The sequence below is a fragment of the Miscanthus floridulus genome, chromosome 10 (genome assembly GCF_019320115.1).
Source record: "Miscanthus floridulus cultivar M001 chromosome 10, ASM1932011v1, whole genome shotgun sequence".
In the NCBI taxonomy this organism is placed as follows: Eukaryota; Viridiplantae; Streptophyta; class Magnoliopsida; order Poales; family Poaceae; genus Miscanthus; species Miscanthus floridulus.
Window position 1 is genome coordinate 125,495,519 of NC_089589.1, and position 16,220 is coordinate 125,511,738.

Below are 16,220 nucleotides of genomic sequence, written 5' to 3' on the forward strand. Positions count from 1 at the left end.
TGGCGTCATCCGAGACTGACACGTGATAGGGCGGGCGACGTCTTCGGCTCGGCAGTGCTCGGGCAAGCCACACCTGGCTTGGAACTGCTTATCTTAGTAATCTAATCAGGATTTTTAATAAGCTGTAGTCTAAAAACTTTAGAGCATGGTAGAACCGGGATGTTTGATAATCTTGATTATTATGGCAATTCTAAGTGTAAAAAAGACCTTTGTATCCTTCTTTCTCCTTTCCACTATCCGATGAGGAAGGAAGAGAGACTGAGTGAGGTAGCCCCGAGCAGGCGAGAGGCGAGCGGCTGAGAAGGGCCACGGTTGAGTTTTGCAACCAAGCGCGCGCGAGAGAGAGAGAGCTGAGGGATGGAGGAGAGCCGAGCAAGCGACAGAGTGGTGATATGTATAGTGAGCCTAGATTGGAGGAGCCCGTGGCGGAAAAAACACAGTCCAAACCTCACGGTACATGATTCCTGACTCCCAGTTCAATTTTAGATTATTTTTTTCTTCTTATTCTCACTTTTCGAGGAGAAGTCAAACGGTTTAAAGTGTGACAAAAATTATAAAAAAACATAAATATAACATTTATGATATAAAATAAAGTATTTTTAAATTAATTATGTAATATATTTTTATAATAAATTTAAATTGAAGACATAATTGTCAATATTATTTACTATATTTTTAATCGAATTTAAGCTAGTTTGACATAAATATCACAGTTATATAATTCTGTGGATGGAAGGAGTAGTTTTGATGGGATTCTGGATTATTTTGACGGAGAAACCGATTTGGAGCGGTTGCGGCTCCAACCAAGTGGTGGGGACGGCTGGACGCACCGTTTCTCTCAAACACTGTTGACCCCACTGGGTGCCAATCTGCCGTCCGATCAAGCGCGTGCGGCCCAGATCGTCGCGTCGCAGGAGAGAGTTCTCTTCCTCCTCTGGCTTTCGCTCGCGGGACCTCCGCTCCGCCGCCTGCCCGTTGGCCCGCTCCTTTCTCTGGGGCTCGTCGCTGGCTCCTGCACGCGCCATGTCTGCCGCGCACGCGCGCTGCACCTACCTACGGTCTCTCGAGTGGCGGAACAGAGCCGGCGTGTGCTAGCCTGCAAGGTAGGCAGCACATCGCCGGAAGGGGAGAGCGTCAACAGTGGCCATGGAGACGCCGTGGCCGCGGTGTGGTGCTGGTGGAAAGCGAGCGCTTGGAGCGGATTTCGCTGGGGGGCGCGTTCATCTGGCGCGCTGCCTGTGCCCAGAACCCCAGACGGAGCAGGTGCCGGCGTACCGTGTACTAGTGTGTACAGGGGAACGGGCGTAAGGTGTTTGCGGAAATGCCACGGCCAGCGAGAGCCTTCATTCGCTCTCCCGGCGCCTCAGCATGCCGTCCAGTACGTACCTTCTTGTGCTCATGTAACTGGTTGTTCTGTTCGTCATGAAGTAAATCAACTTGGCTTGCCACGCTGCTGGTGTCAGTTTTATTGGAATTTGGTCCACAGCGCAGGTGTTGTGGAAATGCCCACGAACAGGAAATTGTCCTTCAGAGCGCAGGCGGTACCGGGGCGGCAGGGCCCTGACCTCAACGTGTTTGAACAAATGCTGCAACGTGGCAGATTATCCATGGAGAAGAGACCCGTTGTTTCTGATGTCTCAGTGCAGCGGAGGTGGGCTCAATAAAGTCTTCCTCGGAAGGCAACAAGCAATAATTGCTGTTTTGCAATAGCCTGTAGTTGTTAGAATCGTAGGATTGATACCTCTGTGTTTCACCCGTAGATCCGTAGTTAGGCTCCACGACCTTGCGGGGTTTCACCGCAACGGCAGCGTGGACGCCGATGCCGCCCTGGATGCAACCTCGCGGACGCCAGTGCTCGGCGTGGTGGTGAGGCAGTGGGGGCTGCAGGCGCGACGGTAGTGGTGGTGGCGGGCTCATCCCGTCGCTGGCAGCACGCTTTAGGATCGGATTAGGGTATCTCTGTAGGTGGGTGTGGCGGCTCCAGTCAACCTCGTAGTCAGAGCCCCCACTCCCACCTTTCTTTTATTTGTGCTGTGCGATAGGGGCCCTCCAACCGAATTAGGGTTGGGCTCCCCCGATCAGGGAGTAGAGATAGGGCCCAATAGGCCGTTGGGCCTATTGGTGGAGATCAACTAACATTCTCCCCCTTATCTCATTCCATCTTTCACTTTCATATCATTTGCTTTTGTTCATTCCATTACAGATTAGCTCATAGAGCATGTCTCATCGTCACGGTCTATTGCCGATAGACTTAACAGCTATAACTCACTACTCTGTTCTGAAATAGATACTTATCTTTGGGCCTTCTTTTGTCCAGGAATATTTTAGGCTTTCCCTTAAACCCAAGCTAGCTACATGTTCTCTGAACACCATGTCCTCTGAATATGTTGGGTGGTAAGCCTTTTGTAAGCGGATCCGCGAGCATCCTTTCTGTTCTTATATGCTCAAGACTTATGACTTGATTCCGAACTTTATCTTTCACAACATAATACTCTATGTCAATGTGTTTGGCAGCACCACTTGACTTATGTTGTGAGCATACTGTACTGCCAAATTATCATCGCAGTATTACTTTAGTGGTCTATAGATGTCGTCAACCACCTTCAAACCGGGTATGAACTTCATTAGTTAGTTTACCTGCCCGTTGCCTCATAACACGCTACAAACCGTCATACATTGTGGATGATGTAGTGACAGTTTGCTTTGAGATTTTCCATGAAATAGCTTCCCTTTGTGAGATGATAGAAAATCCACGTCTAGATATGCATTCACTCTCGCATAATCAGAATCTGAATATCCCACCATGTAGAGTGAATTAGATCTTCTATATGTCATCATGAGGCCTTTCGTTCTTTGCAAATAACGCAAGAATTTCTTTATCAATTTCAGTGTTCTATTCTAGAATTCCTCTAGAATCTGCCAAGTAAAACCCGGTAACAAATGTCAAGTCAGGGCGTGTTCATACTTGAGCATGTTGCAAGCTTCCGACAACTGAAGCATATGGAACCACTTTTACTTTATCGATTGAGCTCATATTGATTTCTGGGGCATTTAAAATCCTCATATCTGTCGCCCTTGACTATAGGAGCAGGTGATGGAATATATTTGTGCATACTGAATTTCTTTAAGATCTTTTCAATGTATGCCTTTTGTGACAGTCCTTATACCCTTTTTCTTCTATCTTGGTGAATCTCGATTCCTAGAACGAACGAGGCTTCGCCAAGATCTCTCATATCAAATTTCTTTGTTTTCAGTAGTAGACTGACATCACTACTAGCAAGTAAGATATCATCTACATACAGGACAAGGAAGATAAACTTCCCATTCTTAAACTTTGCATAGACACAATTGTCCTCTACCTTCTATTTAAAACCCAAAATTCTTTATTGACTGATCAAACTTCAAGTACCACCGTCTTAAAACTTGCTTTAATCTATAAATAGATTTCTTTAGGCGGTATCCCATTCGTTCTTTTTCTTCCATGACAAAACCTTTCGGTTGTGCCATGTAAACATTTTCCTCCAAGTCTCCGTTGAGAAATGCCGTCTTTACATCCATCTGATGTAATTTTCAATCGTAATGTGCCACTAATGCCATTATGATTCTGAAGAAAACTTTACATGAGACTGGAGAAAATGTCTCATTGTAATCAATCCCTTCTCTTTGCATATAGCCTTTTGCCACAAGTCACGCCTTATATTTCTCTATATTCCTTTGAGAGCCAAGTTTTGTTCTGTAGACCCATTTACAGCCTACTGTTTTGACTCCTTTAGGAATTATTTCCAAATCTCAAACTTTATTGACATTCATTGTTTTCATTTCATCTTCCATGGCCTCAAGCCACTTTGATGAATGATCACTTCTCATGGCTTTTTCAAATGAGGTGGGATCATCCTCCATTTAAAATTCCTCAGTGTTGTACACTTCATAATCAGCAGGAATAGCTAATTTTCTAACTCTTTGAGACTTTTTAGGGGCCTCCACTTTTGGCACATCTTCTGTTTGAGGCTGTTGTTGCCCCCCCTCATGTGTGGCAATAGGTTCTATAGAATTCTGAAGAACAGGTTCCTCATTTTCATTCATTGTTGCCATAGGTGAAATAACAACAGGTGCTGGCACCATAGTATCTAACACTGTCGGTGCAGCTATAATAGGTAGTGAGAAAAATGGCTCATAAATCATTGGAGTGGACGCATACACCCGTTCCACTTCAAGGACAATTTCTCGAGCTACCATGCTCCCCCTCATCTTTTCATTCTCTAGGAAAACATCATGTCTCGTTTCCACAAACTTTGTATGTCTCTCTGGACAGTGGAAAACGAAAACCTTTTGACTTTTCTGTGTTGCCAATGAAATGACACGTTACTGTTTTGGGATCTAACTTCCCAATGTTTGGGTTAAATACTTTAGCCTCAGTAGGGCTCCTCCACACATACGCAAGTGGTTTAGTGAGGGTACACTTTCTGTCCACAACTCATACGGTGTTTTGGGCACCGATTTACTTGGTACTCTTTTGAGAATATGAATGAGGTTTTTTAACGTCTCCATCCACAGGCTCAACTGTAAGGTGGAGTAACTTATCATACTGTCCACCATATCCATCAGGGTACGATTGATTCTTTTAGCTACTCTATTCTGCTGAGGTTCACCTAGTATAGAATACTGGGCTATTATGCCATTCTTTTAGGGTATGCCGGCCGTAGTACTCCCCCACGGTCAGACCTGACTATCTTAATCTTTAATATCTTAAATTTATGCAATGCTTCTGTTCTTTCTTTGATTGGATAAATATAGCCATAATGGGAGTAATCATCTGTGAATGTTATGAACGAATCATTACCATCCACACTCTTTACAGGAAACTGACCACAAATGTCTGTGTGAATAATCTGTAGAATTCCTGTGCTTCGTTTGTCATCTTTTCTTAATTCTTTTTACATACTTTCCTTTTATGCATTCTCTGCATTGTTCTAAAACTGAGAGCTCTAATGGAGGAAGAATATCATTCTTAACTTGTCTTTCTATTCTCCCCCTCGAAATATGGCCTGAACGATAGTGCCATAATTTCGACAACGCATCGTGAGCTCTCTTATCCACCATTTCCAGAGTAACACTCTGTCACCAGCTGCTTTATCAGCTGAGTAGCATATGTCTTTGAAGAGCCAGTGAACTGACTTTTTAATCTATCGAGGTACTCAGTGACCGTGTCACACTCTGGGATTGAGCCCACAATTGCAGGTTCAATCATGTTCTTTATCACAGCCAAATATTTCTTGTTGGCAGTGACACACTTTCTATGTTCAACAGTCATAGGACATCTTTTGGGATTCAAAATCCCTTTCTTTAGTTGCCCAAGTGGCATCATTCTCTTTTGTCTCCCTCATCGGTGCCACAATCTCAGTGGAACACGGTGAGGTGACTACCCAGTCCACCTTAGACAAGATGAAAACCAGGTCAAAACTTTTCTTAACATACAACTATTCTTATACACTAATTCCACATCACCGTTGGGCAGAAATAGAATTAATGCATAAATCATTGACTTTCACAATTGTTCTTACACACTAATTCTACATCACCGTTGGACAGAAATAGAATTAATGCATAAATCATTAACTTTTACAACTGTTCTCATACACTAATTCTACATCACCGTTGGGCAGAAATAGAATTAATGCATAAATCTTTAACTTTCATAACTATTCTTACACACTAATTCTACATCACCGTTGGGCAGAAGTAGAATTAATGCATAAATCACTAAAATTAATATCTGTTCTTATACACTAATTCTACATCACCGTTGGGCAGAAGTAGAATTAATGCATAAATCATTAACATTACGATATTGTTATTAACAACGTTGGTCAGAAAACAACAACATCATAATCATATCTAAACTCTTTTTCTCCAATTAAATATCACATTGATTCAAAATAACTAGAGAATCAACATTTTCTTTAGCAGTGGGAAAAAAATATCTTTTTCTTCAATTAAATACCACGTTGGTACAAATTAACTGGAGAATAAACAATTTCTCTAGCTGTAGAAAAACTTCTTTTCTTGAATTTTACCCACAGGGAAAATTGTATTTTCTATTTCCTTTAATCCATTAATCAATTTCCAGCAAAATAAATATTTACTGGAAAAACTTTTCTCTTTTCTCCAGTTAAATATCATGACGGTTCAAAATCACTGGAGAATATCTTTTCTTTAGCAGCGGAAAAAACTTTCACTTAATTTCTTGAATTTTACCCACAGGAAAAATTACTTTTCTATTTTTCTTTTGAGCTATTTTTCATTTTCCAGAAATTAGCAATTACTGGAAAAGAAAAAATCAAAAAACTGATCTGGATTCTTTCACTGTTTTCGGCCCAACAGGCAAAGCGGCCCACGGCCCACGTCGGCGCTCGGGCTGTCCCGCGCGCTCCCCCACGCCCAGGCCGCAACCTGGGCCTGGGCCGGGAATCCGGCCTCGCGCGCACGCCCGCCTGGGCTGGCGATGGGCCGATCTGATCTGTGCCGTTGATATCGATCCGACGGCCGGGCGCCCGTTTTGGGCGGTATAAAAACCCGTCGACGCCGCAGCCGGTGCAAACCCTAGCCCAGTCTCTCCGCTGCTCTCTCTCTCTTTGCCCTCTCTCTATTCCTTTCTTAGCCGCAGCGCGACCGAGTAACCGAGAGCGAGACGGTGAGCGAGCGGGTGGCTGAGCGAGTGCCATGGCGCCGTCGCCGGCCCCCTCGCCGGCGCGCGTGCTCCCCAACGGGTGAGCACGCCGCCGTCGAGCGGCCTGGCCGCGGCGCCCCCTTGGCCGAGCCCGGCGAAAAATCTTCCCCGGCTTGGTCTTTCTTCTCCCGCGCCGGCGAAGGGTTTTTTCCCGACGCCCGGCGATGTTTTTCCTTTTCCCCTTTCCCTTTCTCCTTTCCCATCCCCTTCTTTTCGATTTGGATCTTGTTTTCTCTTTTCCAAACCGAAGGAGGGGATTAGGGTTTGGATTTCTTTGATTCTTCCTTTCTTTTGATTCGACCGATTGGGGATAGTTAGGGTTAGGGTTTCTTTTCTTTTTAGGGTTTGATTCCGATTGGGATGAGGGGGTTAGTCTTTCTGTTTTCTTTTGATTTCTTTTCATTTTCGGAATTCATCCGAATCTCTTCCCTTCTTCCCCTTTTCTTTCTCCGATTTGGACTGATCTACCGGAGTTCGCGCGCGCCAGGCTACCCAGCCCGGCGGCTCTGTCTCTCTCTCGTCGGCCATGGATTTGGTCGATGGCAGTGACAGGACGGCCAGGCTCCAGGTAGGTAGCCTCATGACCGTCCTCTTTCTCTTGTACGGTTAGGGTTCGAGTTCCGTCCCGATCCGATCTGGATCGGGCATTTTCTTTGTTTTTCAATCTGAAACCCTAGATCTACACCCTAGGCTGACGAACTGCTAGGGTTCTTTGTTGAATCCGTGTCCACTTTTCCCGTACCCGAGGTTAGGGTTACACAGAGTGAACCTAGCTCTGATACCATTGTTAGAATCGTAGGATTGGTACCTCTGTGTTTCACCCGTAGATCCGTAGTTAGGCTCCACGACCTTGCGGAGCTTCACCGCAATGGCAGCGTGGACGCCGATGCCGCCCTGGATGCAGCCTCGCGGACGCCAGTGCTCGGCGTGGTGGTGAGGCAGTGGGGGCGTCGGAGACCCTGCAGGCGCGACGGTAGTGGTGGTGGCGGGCTCATCCCGTCGCTGGCAGCACGCTTTAGGATCGGATTAGGGTATCTCTGTAGGTGGGTGTGGCGGCTCCAGTCAACCTCGTAGTCAGAGCCCTCACCCCCACCTTCCTTTTATTTGTGCTGTGCGACAGGGGCCCTCCAATCGAATTAGGGTTGGGCTCCCCCGATCAGGGAGTAGAGATAGGGCCCAATAGGCCGTTGGGCCTATTGGTGGAGATCAACTAACAGTAGTCACACATTGGCTCATGTCAACAGCTGCGAAGTGTGTAGTCACTGGAAAACTCCTAGCCTCATGTTCAGTGCATGAAGATGGAAGACCATGCAACCTAGTGGAAGACTCACTGGAAGCTATTGAGAAGTTTCGATACCGTGTTCTTTCCAAAGTGGCCCATATTGGCCTGTCAGAGTTACTGCAAATTTCGTGGAAATTAGTCCTCAAGAGTCAGGTAAAGTGGCTATTATCCCGTGACTTCTCTTCAAGAACGGAGCTCCTCTTCTTCTCAGGTTTAGCCGTCTGGACTCTCTGAGGACTGAGGTAGATCAGGTAACAAACCAGCCCCCAAGAGCATGGCACTCTCAAATGGCGTGGGTCAGGTAGCCAGCATCGCGCAGCTCGCTGGTGTGGATGCGTACGGTCTGATCTCAATGATCGTGGAGGCCACACAGACGGTTAAAAGGAACCGGGAGACCTGCCAGCTGCTGGCACGGCGTACAAAGATGATCGGAGATCTTCTGCAGCAGCTCCAGAGCACGCAGCTGATGCAGCACACAGAGACGAGGATCCCTGTGGAGCAGCTGGAGGAGACGATAAGCGCACATGTACTTGCTCATCACGTCATGTCGGGAGGGCAGCTACCTGCACAGCTGCTTTATGGGAGGGAGGCAGGCTGATCAACTCCGTGAGGTGCAGAACGAGATCACCTTCTACCTTCAGCTCTTCCCCCTTGTCAGCTTTGTTGACACCACCCGTACATGGGAGCAAATTCTGAACAGAGATCGTCCTTTGTGTACAGAGGTACGGATTTTTGACATTGTCATGTTTCAGAATTTCATGCCTGCAACATGTTCAGATAAAAAAAAATTAACAGTTGCTGTTCTAGTGTAACCATGTGCTCAGTGCAACTCTTAACTTTCAGTTTGGCTGATTTTTTTGTTCAATCAGAGAATAGCATTATGTGGAAACCTCTGAGATTAGTGATGGTTTACGCAACTCAAGCCTCTTGGTCACAAAACTGCATAAGGCTTAGTAGTTGTCTAAAAATCTAGTTCAAAGGAACTTAAATATAAGGAGCAGCATGTAGCCAATTTACATGCTTTTCATGGGGAAATATTTGCTAACGTCGACCTCCCATTGTGACATACCATGCATTGTATAAAATTTAACATTCAAAATGTCGTCGATAGCAGTTTTTCCTGGGGTATTTTCTAATTAAGGGAAAAGTTATGCTCCAAGGATCTTATTGCTTTTATTCTTAATTTTTGTTTGCAAGGAAACTGAAGGCGGGATACACACAGTGCGTTCGCAATATGACAGTAGGTATATTATATCAATGGTTTCCCTTTTTCATGTCACATTCTTGATGCATGATCCCCTTGTTTATTGGGATTTGGGACCACTGTAAACCTGCCTCATGTTACCTCCATTTCATCACAGGTTTACACCGAACAATTCATAAATATCTTAGCTATTACTCCACGAAATAAAATTTGTAGAGCAACATAGCTCTGCTCAAAATATGAATATGCTAAGGTTTGTAATATGAAATTTATGCACTGTCTATGCAGTATTTGTCGTGGTGTACAACTCTGGTGGAGATGATTAAATTAGTTGAACTCGACCTATTACGTAGTCAACATGTGTGATACTAGTTATGTGCTACATCAATCAACAAAATTTTCTTCTCATCCGCCCTGCCCAGTGCCCATAAATACAAATGAAACATATTGCCTCTGATTCTCTGAATAGAAGTCTTGATTGTTCATGAAAAAACAGCCACGTCTTGATGTCATTTATTCATATAACCTATCATTTCTGTATATTTGGTACTGTATCAGCCTCACAACTAAGGACCTCAAGGCATTTATATTTGAAGATTCAGGTTCTCATCCTGTCCTAAAATCTAGGGGACAGCAAAATCTAGGTATGCCCATGCACGTACCCCACAATTTCTTGTTTGTTTCTAACTGTGGTACTGTGCTATATATTTGCAGTGCAGATTTAAAAAGTGCAATTTTCACGTAAATATACATCAGCAATCCTGCAGCATCCTTCGGCAGAGAACATGTTTGAGAAAAAAAAACAACTTCATCGAAGTTTTGATGCAGATTTTCATGAAACAACCTTGTTCAATACAGTAATAGTTAAACTATCTTCTCAAAAAAATTTAAGCCCATGAAGGGCGACTTTAGACAGATGATTGCCGTACTATTTTCTTCCAAAACCGTTTTCTTATGCATTCATAAATGATTGAGCCTCTCATTTTCTCGTAGGCTTGAACCTCCTGATACCATCAGGATCTTCATATTTTGCTTCCTCCTCTTTACTGGATGGAGGGTTGCAAAGTATTTTTGTCATTTGCGAAGTGCTAACATGCACATATTATGCAATTTTATCTAGCAGCTATGTTAACTTTGTTGTATTATGTTCATGTCACACATATTGGGTCACTAAGATTTTATTTGTTCCTTACTCTCTAATACATCTATGTAACTCTGGAATACAAACATGTCAATTGCCAATATATGTGAATGTACATAATTTTGTCATATTTGTCACACATTGATGCCTTTTATTTTGATGAAAAGGTAGAATAGAGCATAACCTTTGATGTAATCAATGCAGATTTTGTGTCACCAGGGCATGGAAAAATTACTTTCTCGTTCTATCCAACAGTCTGTCAATTTCATTTTAAGAAAATTATAGAAGTTAACCAGAATGAGGACTCCTTGATGTAGAAAATCCCCTCATCTGTTCTTCCATAACTCTGTTGAATATGCACTTTTGATTTTAGACTTTAAGGGAAGCTTTTAATTATTACTCTACTTCAGTTATACTCTAGTTTGCATTATTACTAGGAGGATGATATCTGTAAGTTAGTCTTTACTCTTTCAAACACATATGACTGCTATTTATAATCAGTGACTTGGTGGGGTTTCCTGTAAACCAGGCCACGGCATGAACATGGGTGATGTAGCAAATACCATTTGTGATCGAGAAGAAGAGTTGCTGCATTTTAGTTTCTCTCAGATTTGGGTTGCTACAGACAATTTATCAGAAAGAAACTTGGTTGGAATTGGTGGATCTGGTCATGTTTATAAGGTAATGTTTTGAGACAATCTTTATGATCAAATGAGTTCTTGAACTGTTCAAGTATGACATCCAGGTCAAAAGAATTCTCAGAACACACCCTCCACGTGGTGATAGGGCCTCTCATGTGGCACCTTGCTCGTGTTTAATGATCAAAAGCATTTGCTCTCTTGGTTTACCATTCAGTAATACCAGTACTCCAACAGCCTACAAGCTTGAAAAATTTCTAGTCCCCTTATACATCTTTAGATTTGTTCTTCAACACTGGCATTTAATTTCTTTAGGGCAAACTGTTGAATGGTCTTGACATTGCTGTCAAAAGACGCAATAAATCTTCAACTCAAGGTCCAGAGCAGTTCAGAAATGAGATTGAAGGCATTCCAAATCTTCAGCATAAAAACATAATTGCTTTACTTGGTTGCTGTGTTGAAGGAGAAACAATACTTGTCTATGAATACATGCCAAATAAAAGCTTGGCATCTGTCATTGCTGGCAAGTTCTCTAAGTCTCTTTCATTTTTTTTTGCTCATTGTTAAGCAATGGTACTCTCAATGATTGCTGTTGCAAATGTCTTTATGTCTTTTTGTAGATGAAACAAAAAGGGAGTTGCTAAATTGGTCTAAACGTCTTCAAATAATTGAGGCTATAGCTGATGCTCTTGCTTATTTACATGGGAATTCCCAGATGGGCATTGTCCACAGGGACATTCATCTGGATAACATCTTGTTGGATCAGGAAATGAACGCCAAAATTTCTGATTTTGGTCTGTCTATGAAGCTAGCTCCAAATGCAATTGAAGAGGTGGCCGTGTGTGGCACATAGTAAGATCTCATCTCAGGCATCTGATACAACAATTAAGTTAGAGAAGCAACTCTCCTTTACACTCCATGTTGGCATGATGAACTAATGAGCCTATCTTCATCTTTTAGTGGCTTTGCAGCTCCTGAATATCTTGCTACCAGAGAGATCTCACAGAAGGCAGATGTGTATGGCTTCGGCATTATATTTCTTGAGTTAATAACTTGAAAGCTGATTAGGGCTTATAAACAGCAAATATCTAGGGCTGCTACTTCCTGATTATGTGTGTATTTTTGTTAAAAAAGTGCGTGCCATTAAATAGGTTACCACGTTAGCGTCATCATTCACAACATGGTTATTGTCTTATTGATAGTGTAAAAATGTTCCTGCCAGATGTTTTTTCTGAGTTGCCTTGAACTTCCTGGTCGCTTCGTTATTATTCTGGACATCATTTCTTGTTTATAATTGCAGAACTGTGACTGAGCTGTATATACTTCAAAAGTTGCTACTAAAGACTCTTAACATATACCAATTTGTGAATTATTTCAGGCACGCACATATCGGAAGAGGCTGCACAAGCTTATTGATCAATTACTATATGTTACAAAGCATGCCCGAGCTCAGATCACAGAATCTGTCAAGTTGGCGCTGTTGTGCACCAGCAATTTTGAAAATCGACCTAATATGTCTGAAGTCGTTACCATGCTTTGCAACATCAAGGGCATGCAGCAATAGAGAAGGGTAGTGGAGTCACATTATCATAGTTCTGGAGGAACCATATGTAAAAATGACCATGCAAACTGTGAACTAATGTTTTCCTGTGCAGTTGATGTTTTTCCCATAGTCTTTTATGAAGATAATAATGATAGTATGTGAATTGTGACAATAGTATTGTAAACGCCACATATACAAAATTACAACAAATAGAATCTCTTTTCGCATCGGTACATGCAGTGATGCAGAGGGAGATTGAGCCTGGCAACTGGCATGTTGGTTAAAGGCTCAACCAAAGCACACAGAGCTGATCCGAGGTCCCTTCCATGTCTTCTGTTTGCAGCAGAGCTTAATATGCATCTTGTGTACAAAATGTTGCAGAGAAGAGGAGATAGGAATCTTTCTTTCACATTTGCAAAAAAGAAAAGAAAAAAAAAACACCTACCGACGCTGTTTATTGCTTGCTTGATTACGTCCAAACTCAGCTCATGGAGGATGATCGCTGATTTTGGTTCACCACGGGATTGCTGATTGGCCGGAAATTCTCATGGTCGTCCACAGTGGACACCTGGTCCGGTGGTGCCATGCTGATGCTGTTTGCTGTTGCAGAGGAGGCCACGGCGTCACCACGCCCGTGTGTGGCGGAGGCTTCCGAGACGGACACGTGATGCGGCGGGCGACGACCGGAATTCAGCTCGGCAGCGCTCGGGCAAGCCACAGCCACGGCGGGGGGTGGACGCACGGTTTCTCTCAAACACCGTTGACCCTACTCGGTGCCTATCTGCCGTCCGATCGAGCGCGTGCGGCCTAGATCGTCGAGAGTTCTCAGTTCTCGTCCCTCTTCTGGCTTTCGCTCGCGGGACCTCCGCTCCGCCGCCTGCCCGTCGGCCCGCTCCTTTCTCTGGGTCTCCTCGCTCGCTGGCTCCTGCAGCACGCGCCACGTCTACAACGCACGCGCTCTACACCTTACTACGGTCTCTCGAGAGGCGGAACAGAGCCGACGTGTGCGAGCCTGCAAGGTAGGCAGCACATCGCCGGAAGGGGAGAGCACCAACAGTGGCCATGGAGACGCCGTGGCCGCGGCGTGGTGCTGGTGGAAAGCGAGCGCCTGGAGCGGTTCTTGCTGGGGGTGTGTTCTTCTGGAGTGCTGCCTGTGCCCAGAGCCCCGGAGCCCCAGAGCAGGTGCTGCCGTACCACCAGGGGAGCGGGCGTAAGTTGTTTGCGGAAATGCCGAGGCCAGCGAGAGCCTTCCTTCGCGCTGCGGGCGCCTCTAAGCTTGCCGTCCCGTACGTACCTTCTCTCACATTTGCAAAAAAATATATAAACACCCATTGAAGCTGTTTATTGCTTGCGTCCAAACTCCAAACTCAGCTGTTTTCCTGATCACTATTACTTTACGTTAGCCTGTAAAGCTTATTTAAATGTGCTTCGCATTGCACAACAGCATCTTCTTGCTTTGTTATTTTCAATAGGGAAAAACAAATGGGGATTGATTCGATGGTCTTTCCAAAGTAATAGCTAGCTTCTTTTTTTTTTTGAATATAAGTAATAGCTAGCTTTCGGAACCATTAGCCAAGCAACATTGGAAAAATCGCTAGCCATCATCTCCACACTATCCATGCAGCATTGGAGTTACAGGTAGCCATCATCTTTTGCATTCCGATCGTAGGAACCACTGACCAAATTAAAAGCCCTCTGTTCATCTTGGCTTCTGATCCACTGACTGCACTACCATTGATCACCATGGCCACCACACCAGAGGTATTCTTCGGCAAGGGTCTCATGGAGCAGCCACCGCCATCCCCACCTGTCTTCACCGACGACCTTCCCCAGGAGCCCAATGGCAGCAGCGAGGGCCAGCATCATGTCCCTAATGAGATGATGCTTTCTTACATCTCACACGTGCTCCTGGATGATGATATTGACGAGCAGCTCAATAATCACCCTGCGCTACTCCAGGTGCAGCAGCCCTTTGCTCAGATCCTGTCTTCCCCTTCCTCTGGCACTAACACTGGCAGCAGGGAGGGGTCCGACGATTTCTTGCATGAAGGCAATGTTGATGAAAGTGAGCTCAATCCGGCTTTATCCAAGGGCACAGATGCTGTGGGGGCGTTTTTCAAGGGCATGGAAGAGGCCAACGGGCTCTTGCCCAAAGACAACTTCAGAAGGGATGAGCTGGTGAATCAGACGGTCAGGGAAAGCAGCAGTCACAGCGGGGTGAAGAAGAGGCATAGCAGGGATGATCATCTACAAGTGGAGATAAGAACCAGCAAAGCTATGACAGTGATCAAGGAGCCAGAGGAGAACTCGGCCAACGAGATGCTTGATGAAATGATGTTGTATGGCTACAAGGAATGCATCAGGGACATGGACAACCTCCATGTCACCTGTGACAATAATGAAGTGGAAAAGAAAAACAGGAATAGTGGTAGCAAGGAGACGAGGGACAACAATGTGGTGGACATACGCAGGCTGATGATCTCTTGTGCACAGGAGGTGGCGGTGAACAATCACTCGAGGGCACGAGAGCTGCTGAAGCAGATCATGCATCATGCATCAGAAACAGGGGACGCCACTCAAAGGCTGGCCCAATGTTTCACCAAGGGGCTAGAGGCACGGCTCGTGGGCACGGGGAGTCTGCTTTGGGAGTTGCAAATGGCAGAGCGACCGTCTGTTGTGGAGTTCATCAAGGCCTCCAACCTTTACGGTGAAGCCTGCTGCTTCAACAAGGTGGCACTTGCTTTCTCTGAGATGACCATCATGCAGGCCATGGTGGGTAAGAGTAGGCTACACATCATTGATTATGGTATGCAGTTTGGATACCAATGGGTAGGCTTGCTCCGCTCGTTGGTGAGTAGAGAAGGTGCCCTGCCAGAGGTGAAGATCACTGCCATAGGCCTCCCCAAGCCCAAATCCTACCCAACCGAGAAGATCGAGGAAATAGGGTGCCGGCTCGGCAGATGTGCCCATGAGTTTGGTCTGCCTTCGTTCAAGTTCCACACTATCAAGACAAACTGGGAGGACGCTTGCATCGAGGACCTGAACATAGAGGCCGATGAGGTGCTTGTCGTGAATGACCTCTTCAGTTTCAGCACCTTGATGGACGAGTGCATATCCTTTGATGGCCTAAGCCCCAGGGATATCGTCCTCAACAACATCAGCAAGATGCGACCACATGTGTTCATCCAGAGCGTCTACAATTGTTCGTATGGTTCGTCCTTCCTGTCACGGTTTCAAGAGATGCTGTTCTACTACATGGCACTGTTTGACATATTTGATGCAACCATCCCAAGGGAGAGTAGATCTCGAATGGTGCTAGAGCAGATCGTGCTTGGACGCTCTGCGGTGAATGCCCTCAGCTGCGAAGGCGCGGACCTAGTGGAACGCCCTGAGAGGTACAGGCAATGGCAGACGCGAAACCAACGGGCTGGCCTGAGGCAGCTACCACTGAGGACAAGCATTGTAGAGGTTGTGAAAGATATGGTCATGAAGCACCACCACAAGGACTTTCTGATCTCCCAGGATGGCCAATGGCTTTTGCAAGGATGGAGGGGGCGTGTCCACTTTGCTCACTCGACATGGGTTGCAGCAGATGCCTTTTCTAGAGTTTAGGTTCTTCCAATGCTGAATGATACAGCATGGTCTTCGGAAACTGCTTGTGATAGGAGAAATAAAATATCTTTTG

At 45.1% G+C, this 16,220-nt stretch overlaps 1 protein-coding gene and 1 pseudogene across 5 annotated transcripts; both read left to right on the forward strand.

The window, feature by feature from the left end:
- The first annotated feature begins 931 nt into the window (after positions 1-931).
- Positions 932-12,753, forward strand: LOC136487150 (cysteine-rich receptor-like protein kinase 25). 5 transcript variants are annotated; one of them, XM_066484274.1, is made up of 9 exons: positions 932-1,378; positions 1,487-8,731; positions 9,207-9,253; positions 9,772-9,857; positions 10,884-11,035; positions 11,308-11,515; positions 11,613-11,844; positions 11,953-12,009; positions 12,371-12,753. In XM_066484274.1, exons 2-9 carry the CDS (start codon positions 8,534-8,536, stop codon positions 12,564-12,566), a joined length of 1,176 nt encoding a protein of 391 aa, XP_066340371.1. In that variant the 5' UTR covers positions 932-1,378; positions 1,487-8,533; the 3' UTR covers positions 12,567-12,753. The 5 variants fall into 5 exon arrangements, with proteins under 5 accessions (XP_066340371.1, XP_066340372.1, XP_066340370.1 ...); XM_066484275.1 differs by having other exon boundaries at positions 1,492-8,731; XM_066484273.1 differs by having other exon boundaries at positions 932-8,731.
- Positions 12,754-12,777: 24 nt separating this feature from the next.
- LOC136489538 (scarecrow-like protein 34) lies at positions 12,778-16,167 on the forward strand (annotated as a pseudogene).
- Positions 16,168-16,220: the final 53 nt, after the last annotated feature.

Excerpts from the sequence above, each read along its gene's own strand:
- LOC136487150 (XM_066484273.1), top strand. The coding sequence starts at position 8,534 with ATGTACTTGCTCATCACGTCATGTCGGGAGGGCAGCTACCTGCACAGC. Across the intron at positions 8,732-9,206 it reads ATCGTCCTTTGTGTACAGAG|GAAACTGAAGGCGGGATACA; the intron begins GTACGGATTTTT and ends TTTGTTTGCAAG. Across the intron at positions 11,516-11,612 it reads CTTGGCATCTGTCATTGCTG|ATGAAACAAAAAGGGAGTTG; the intron begins GCAAGTTCTCTA and ends GTCTTTTTGTAG.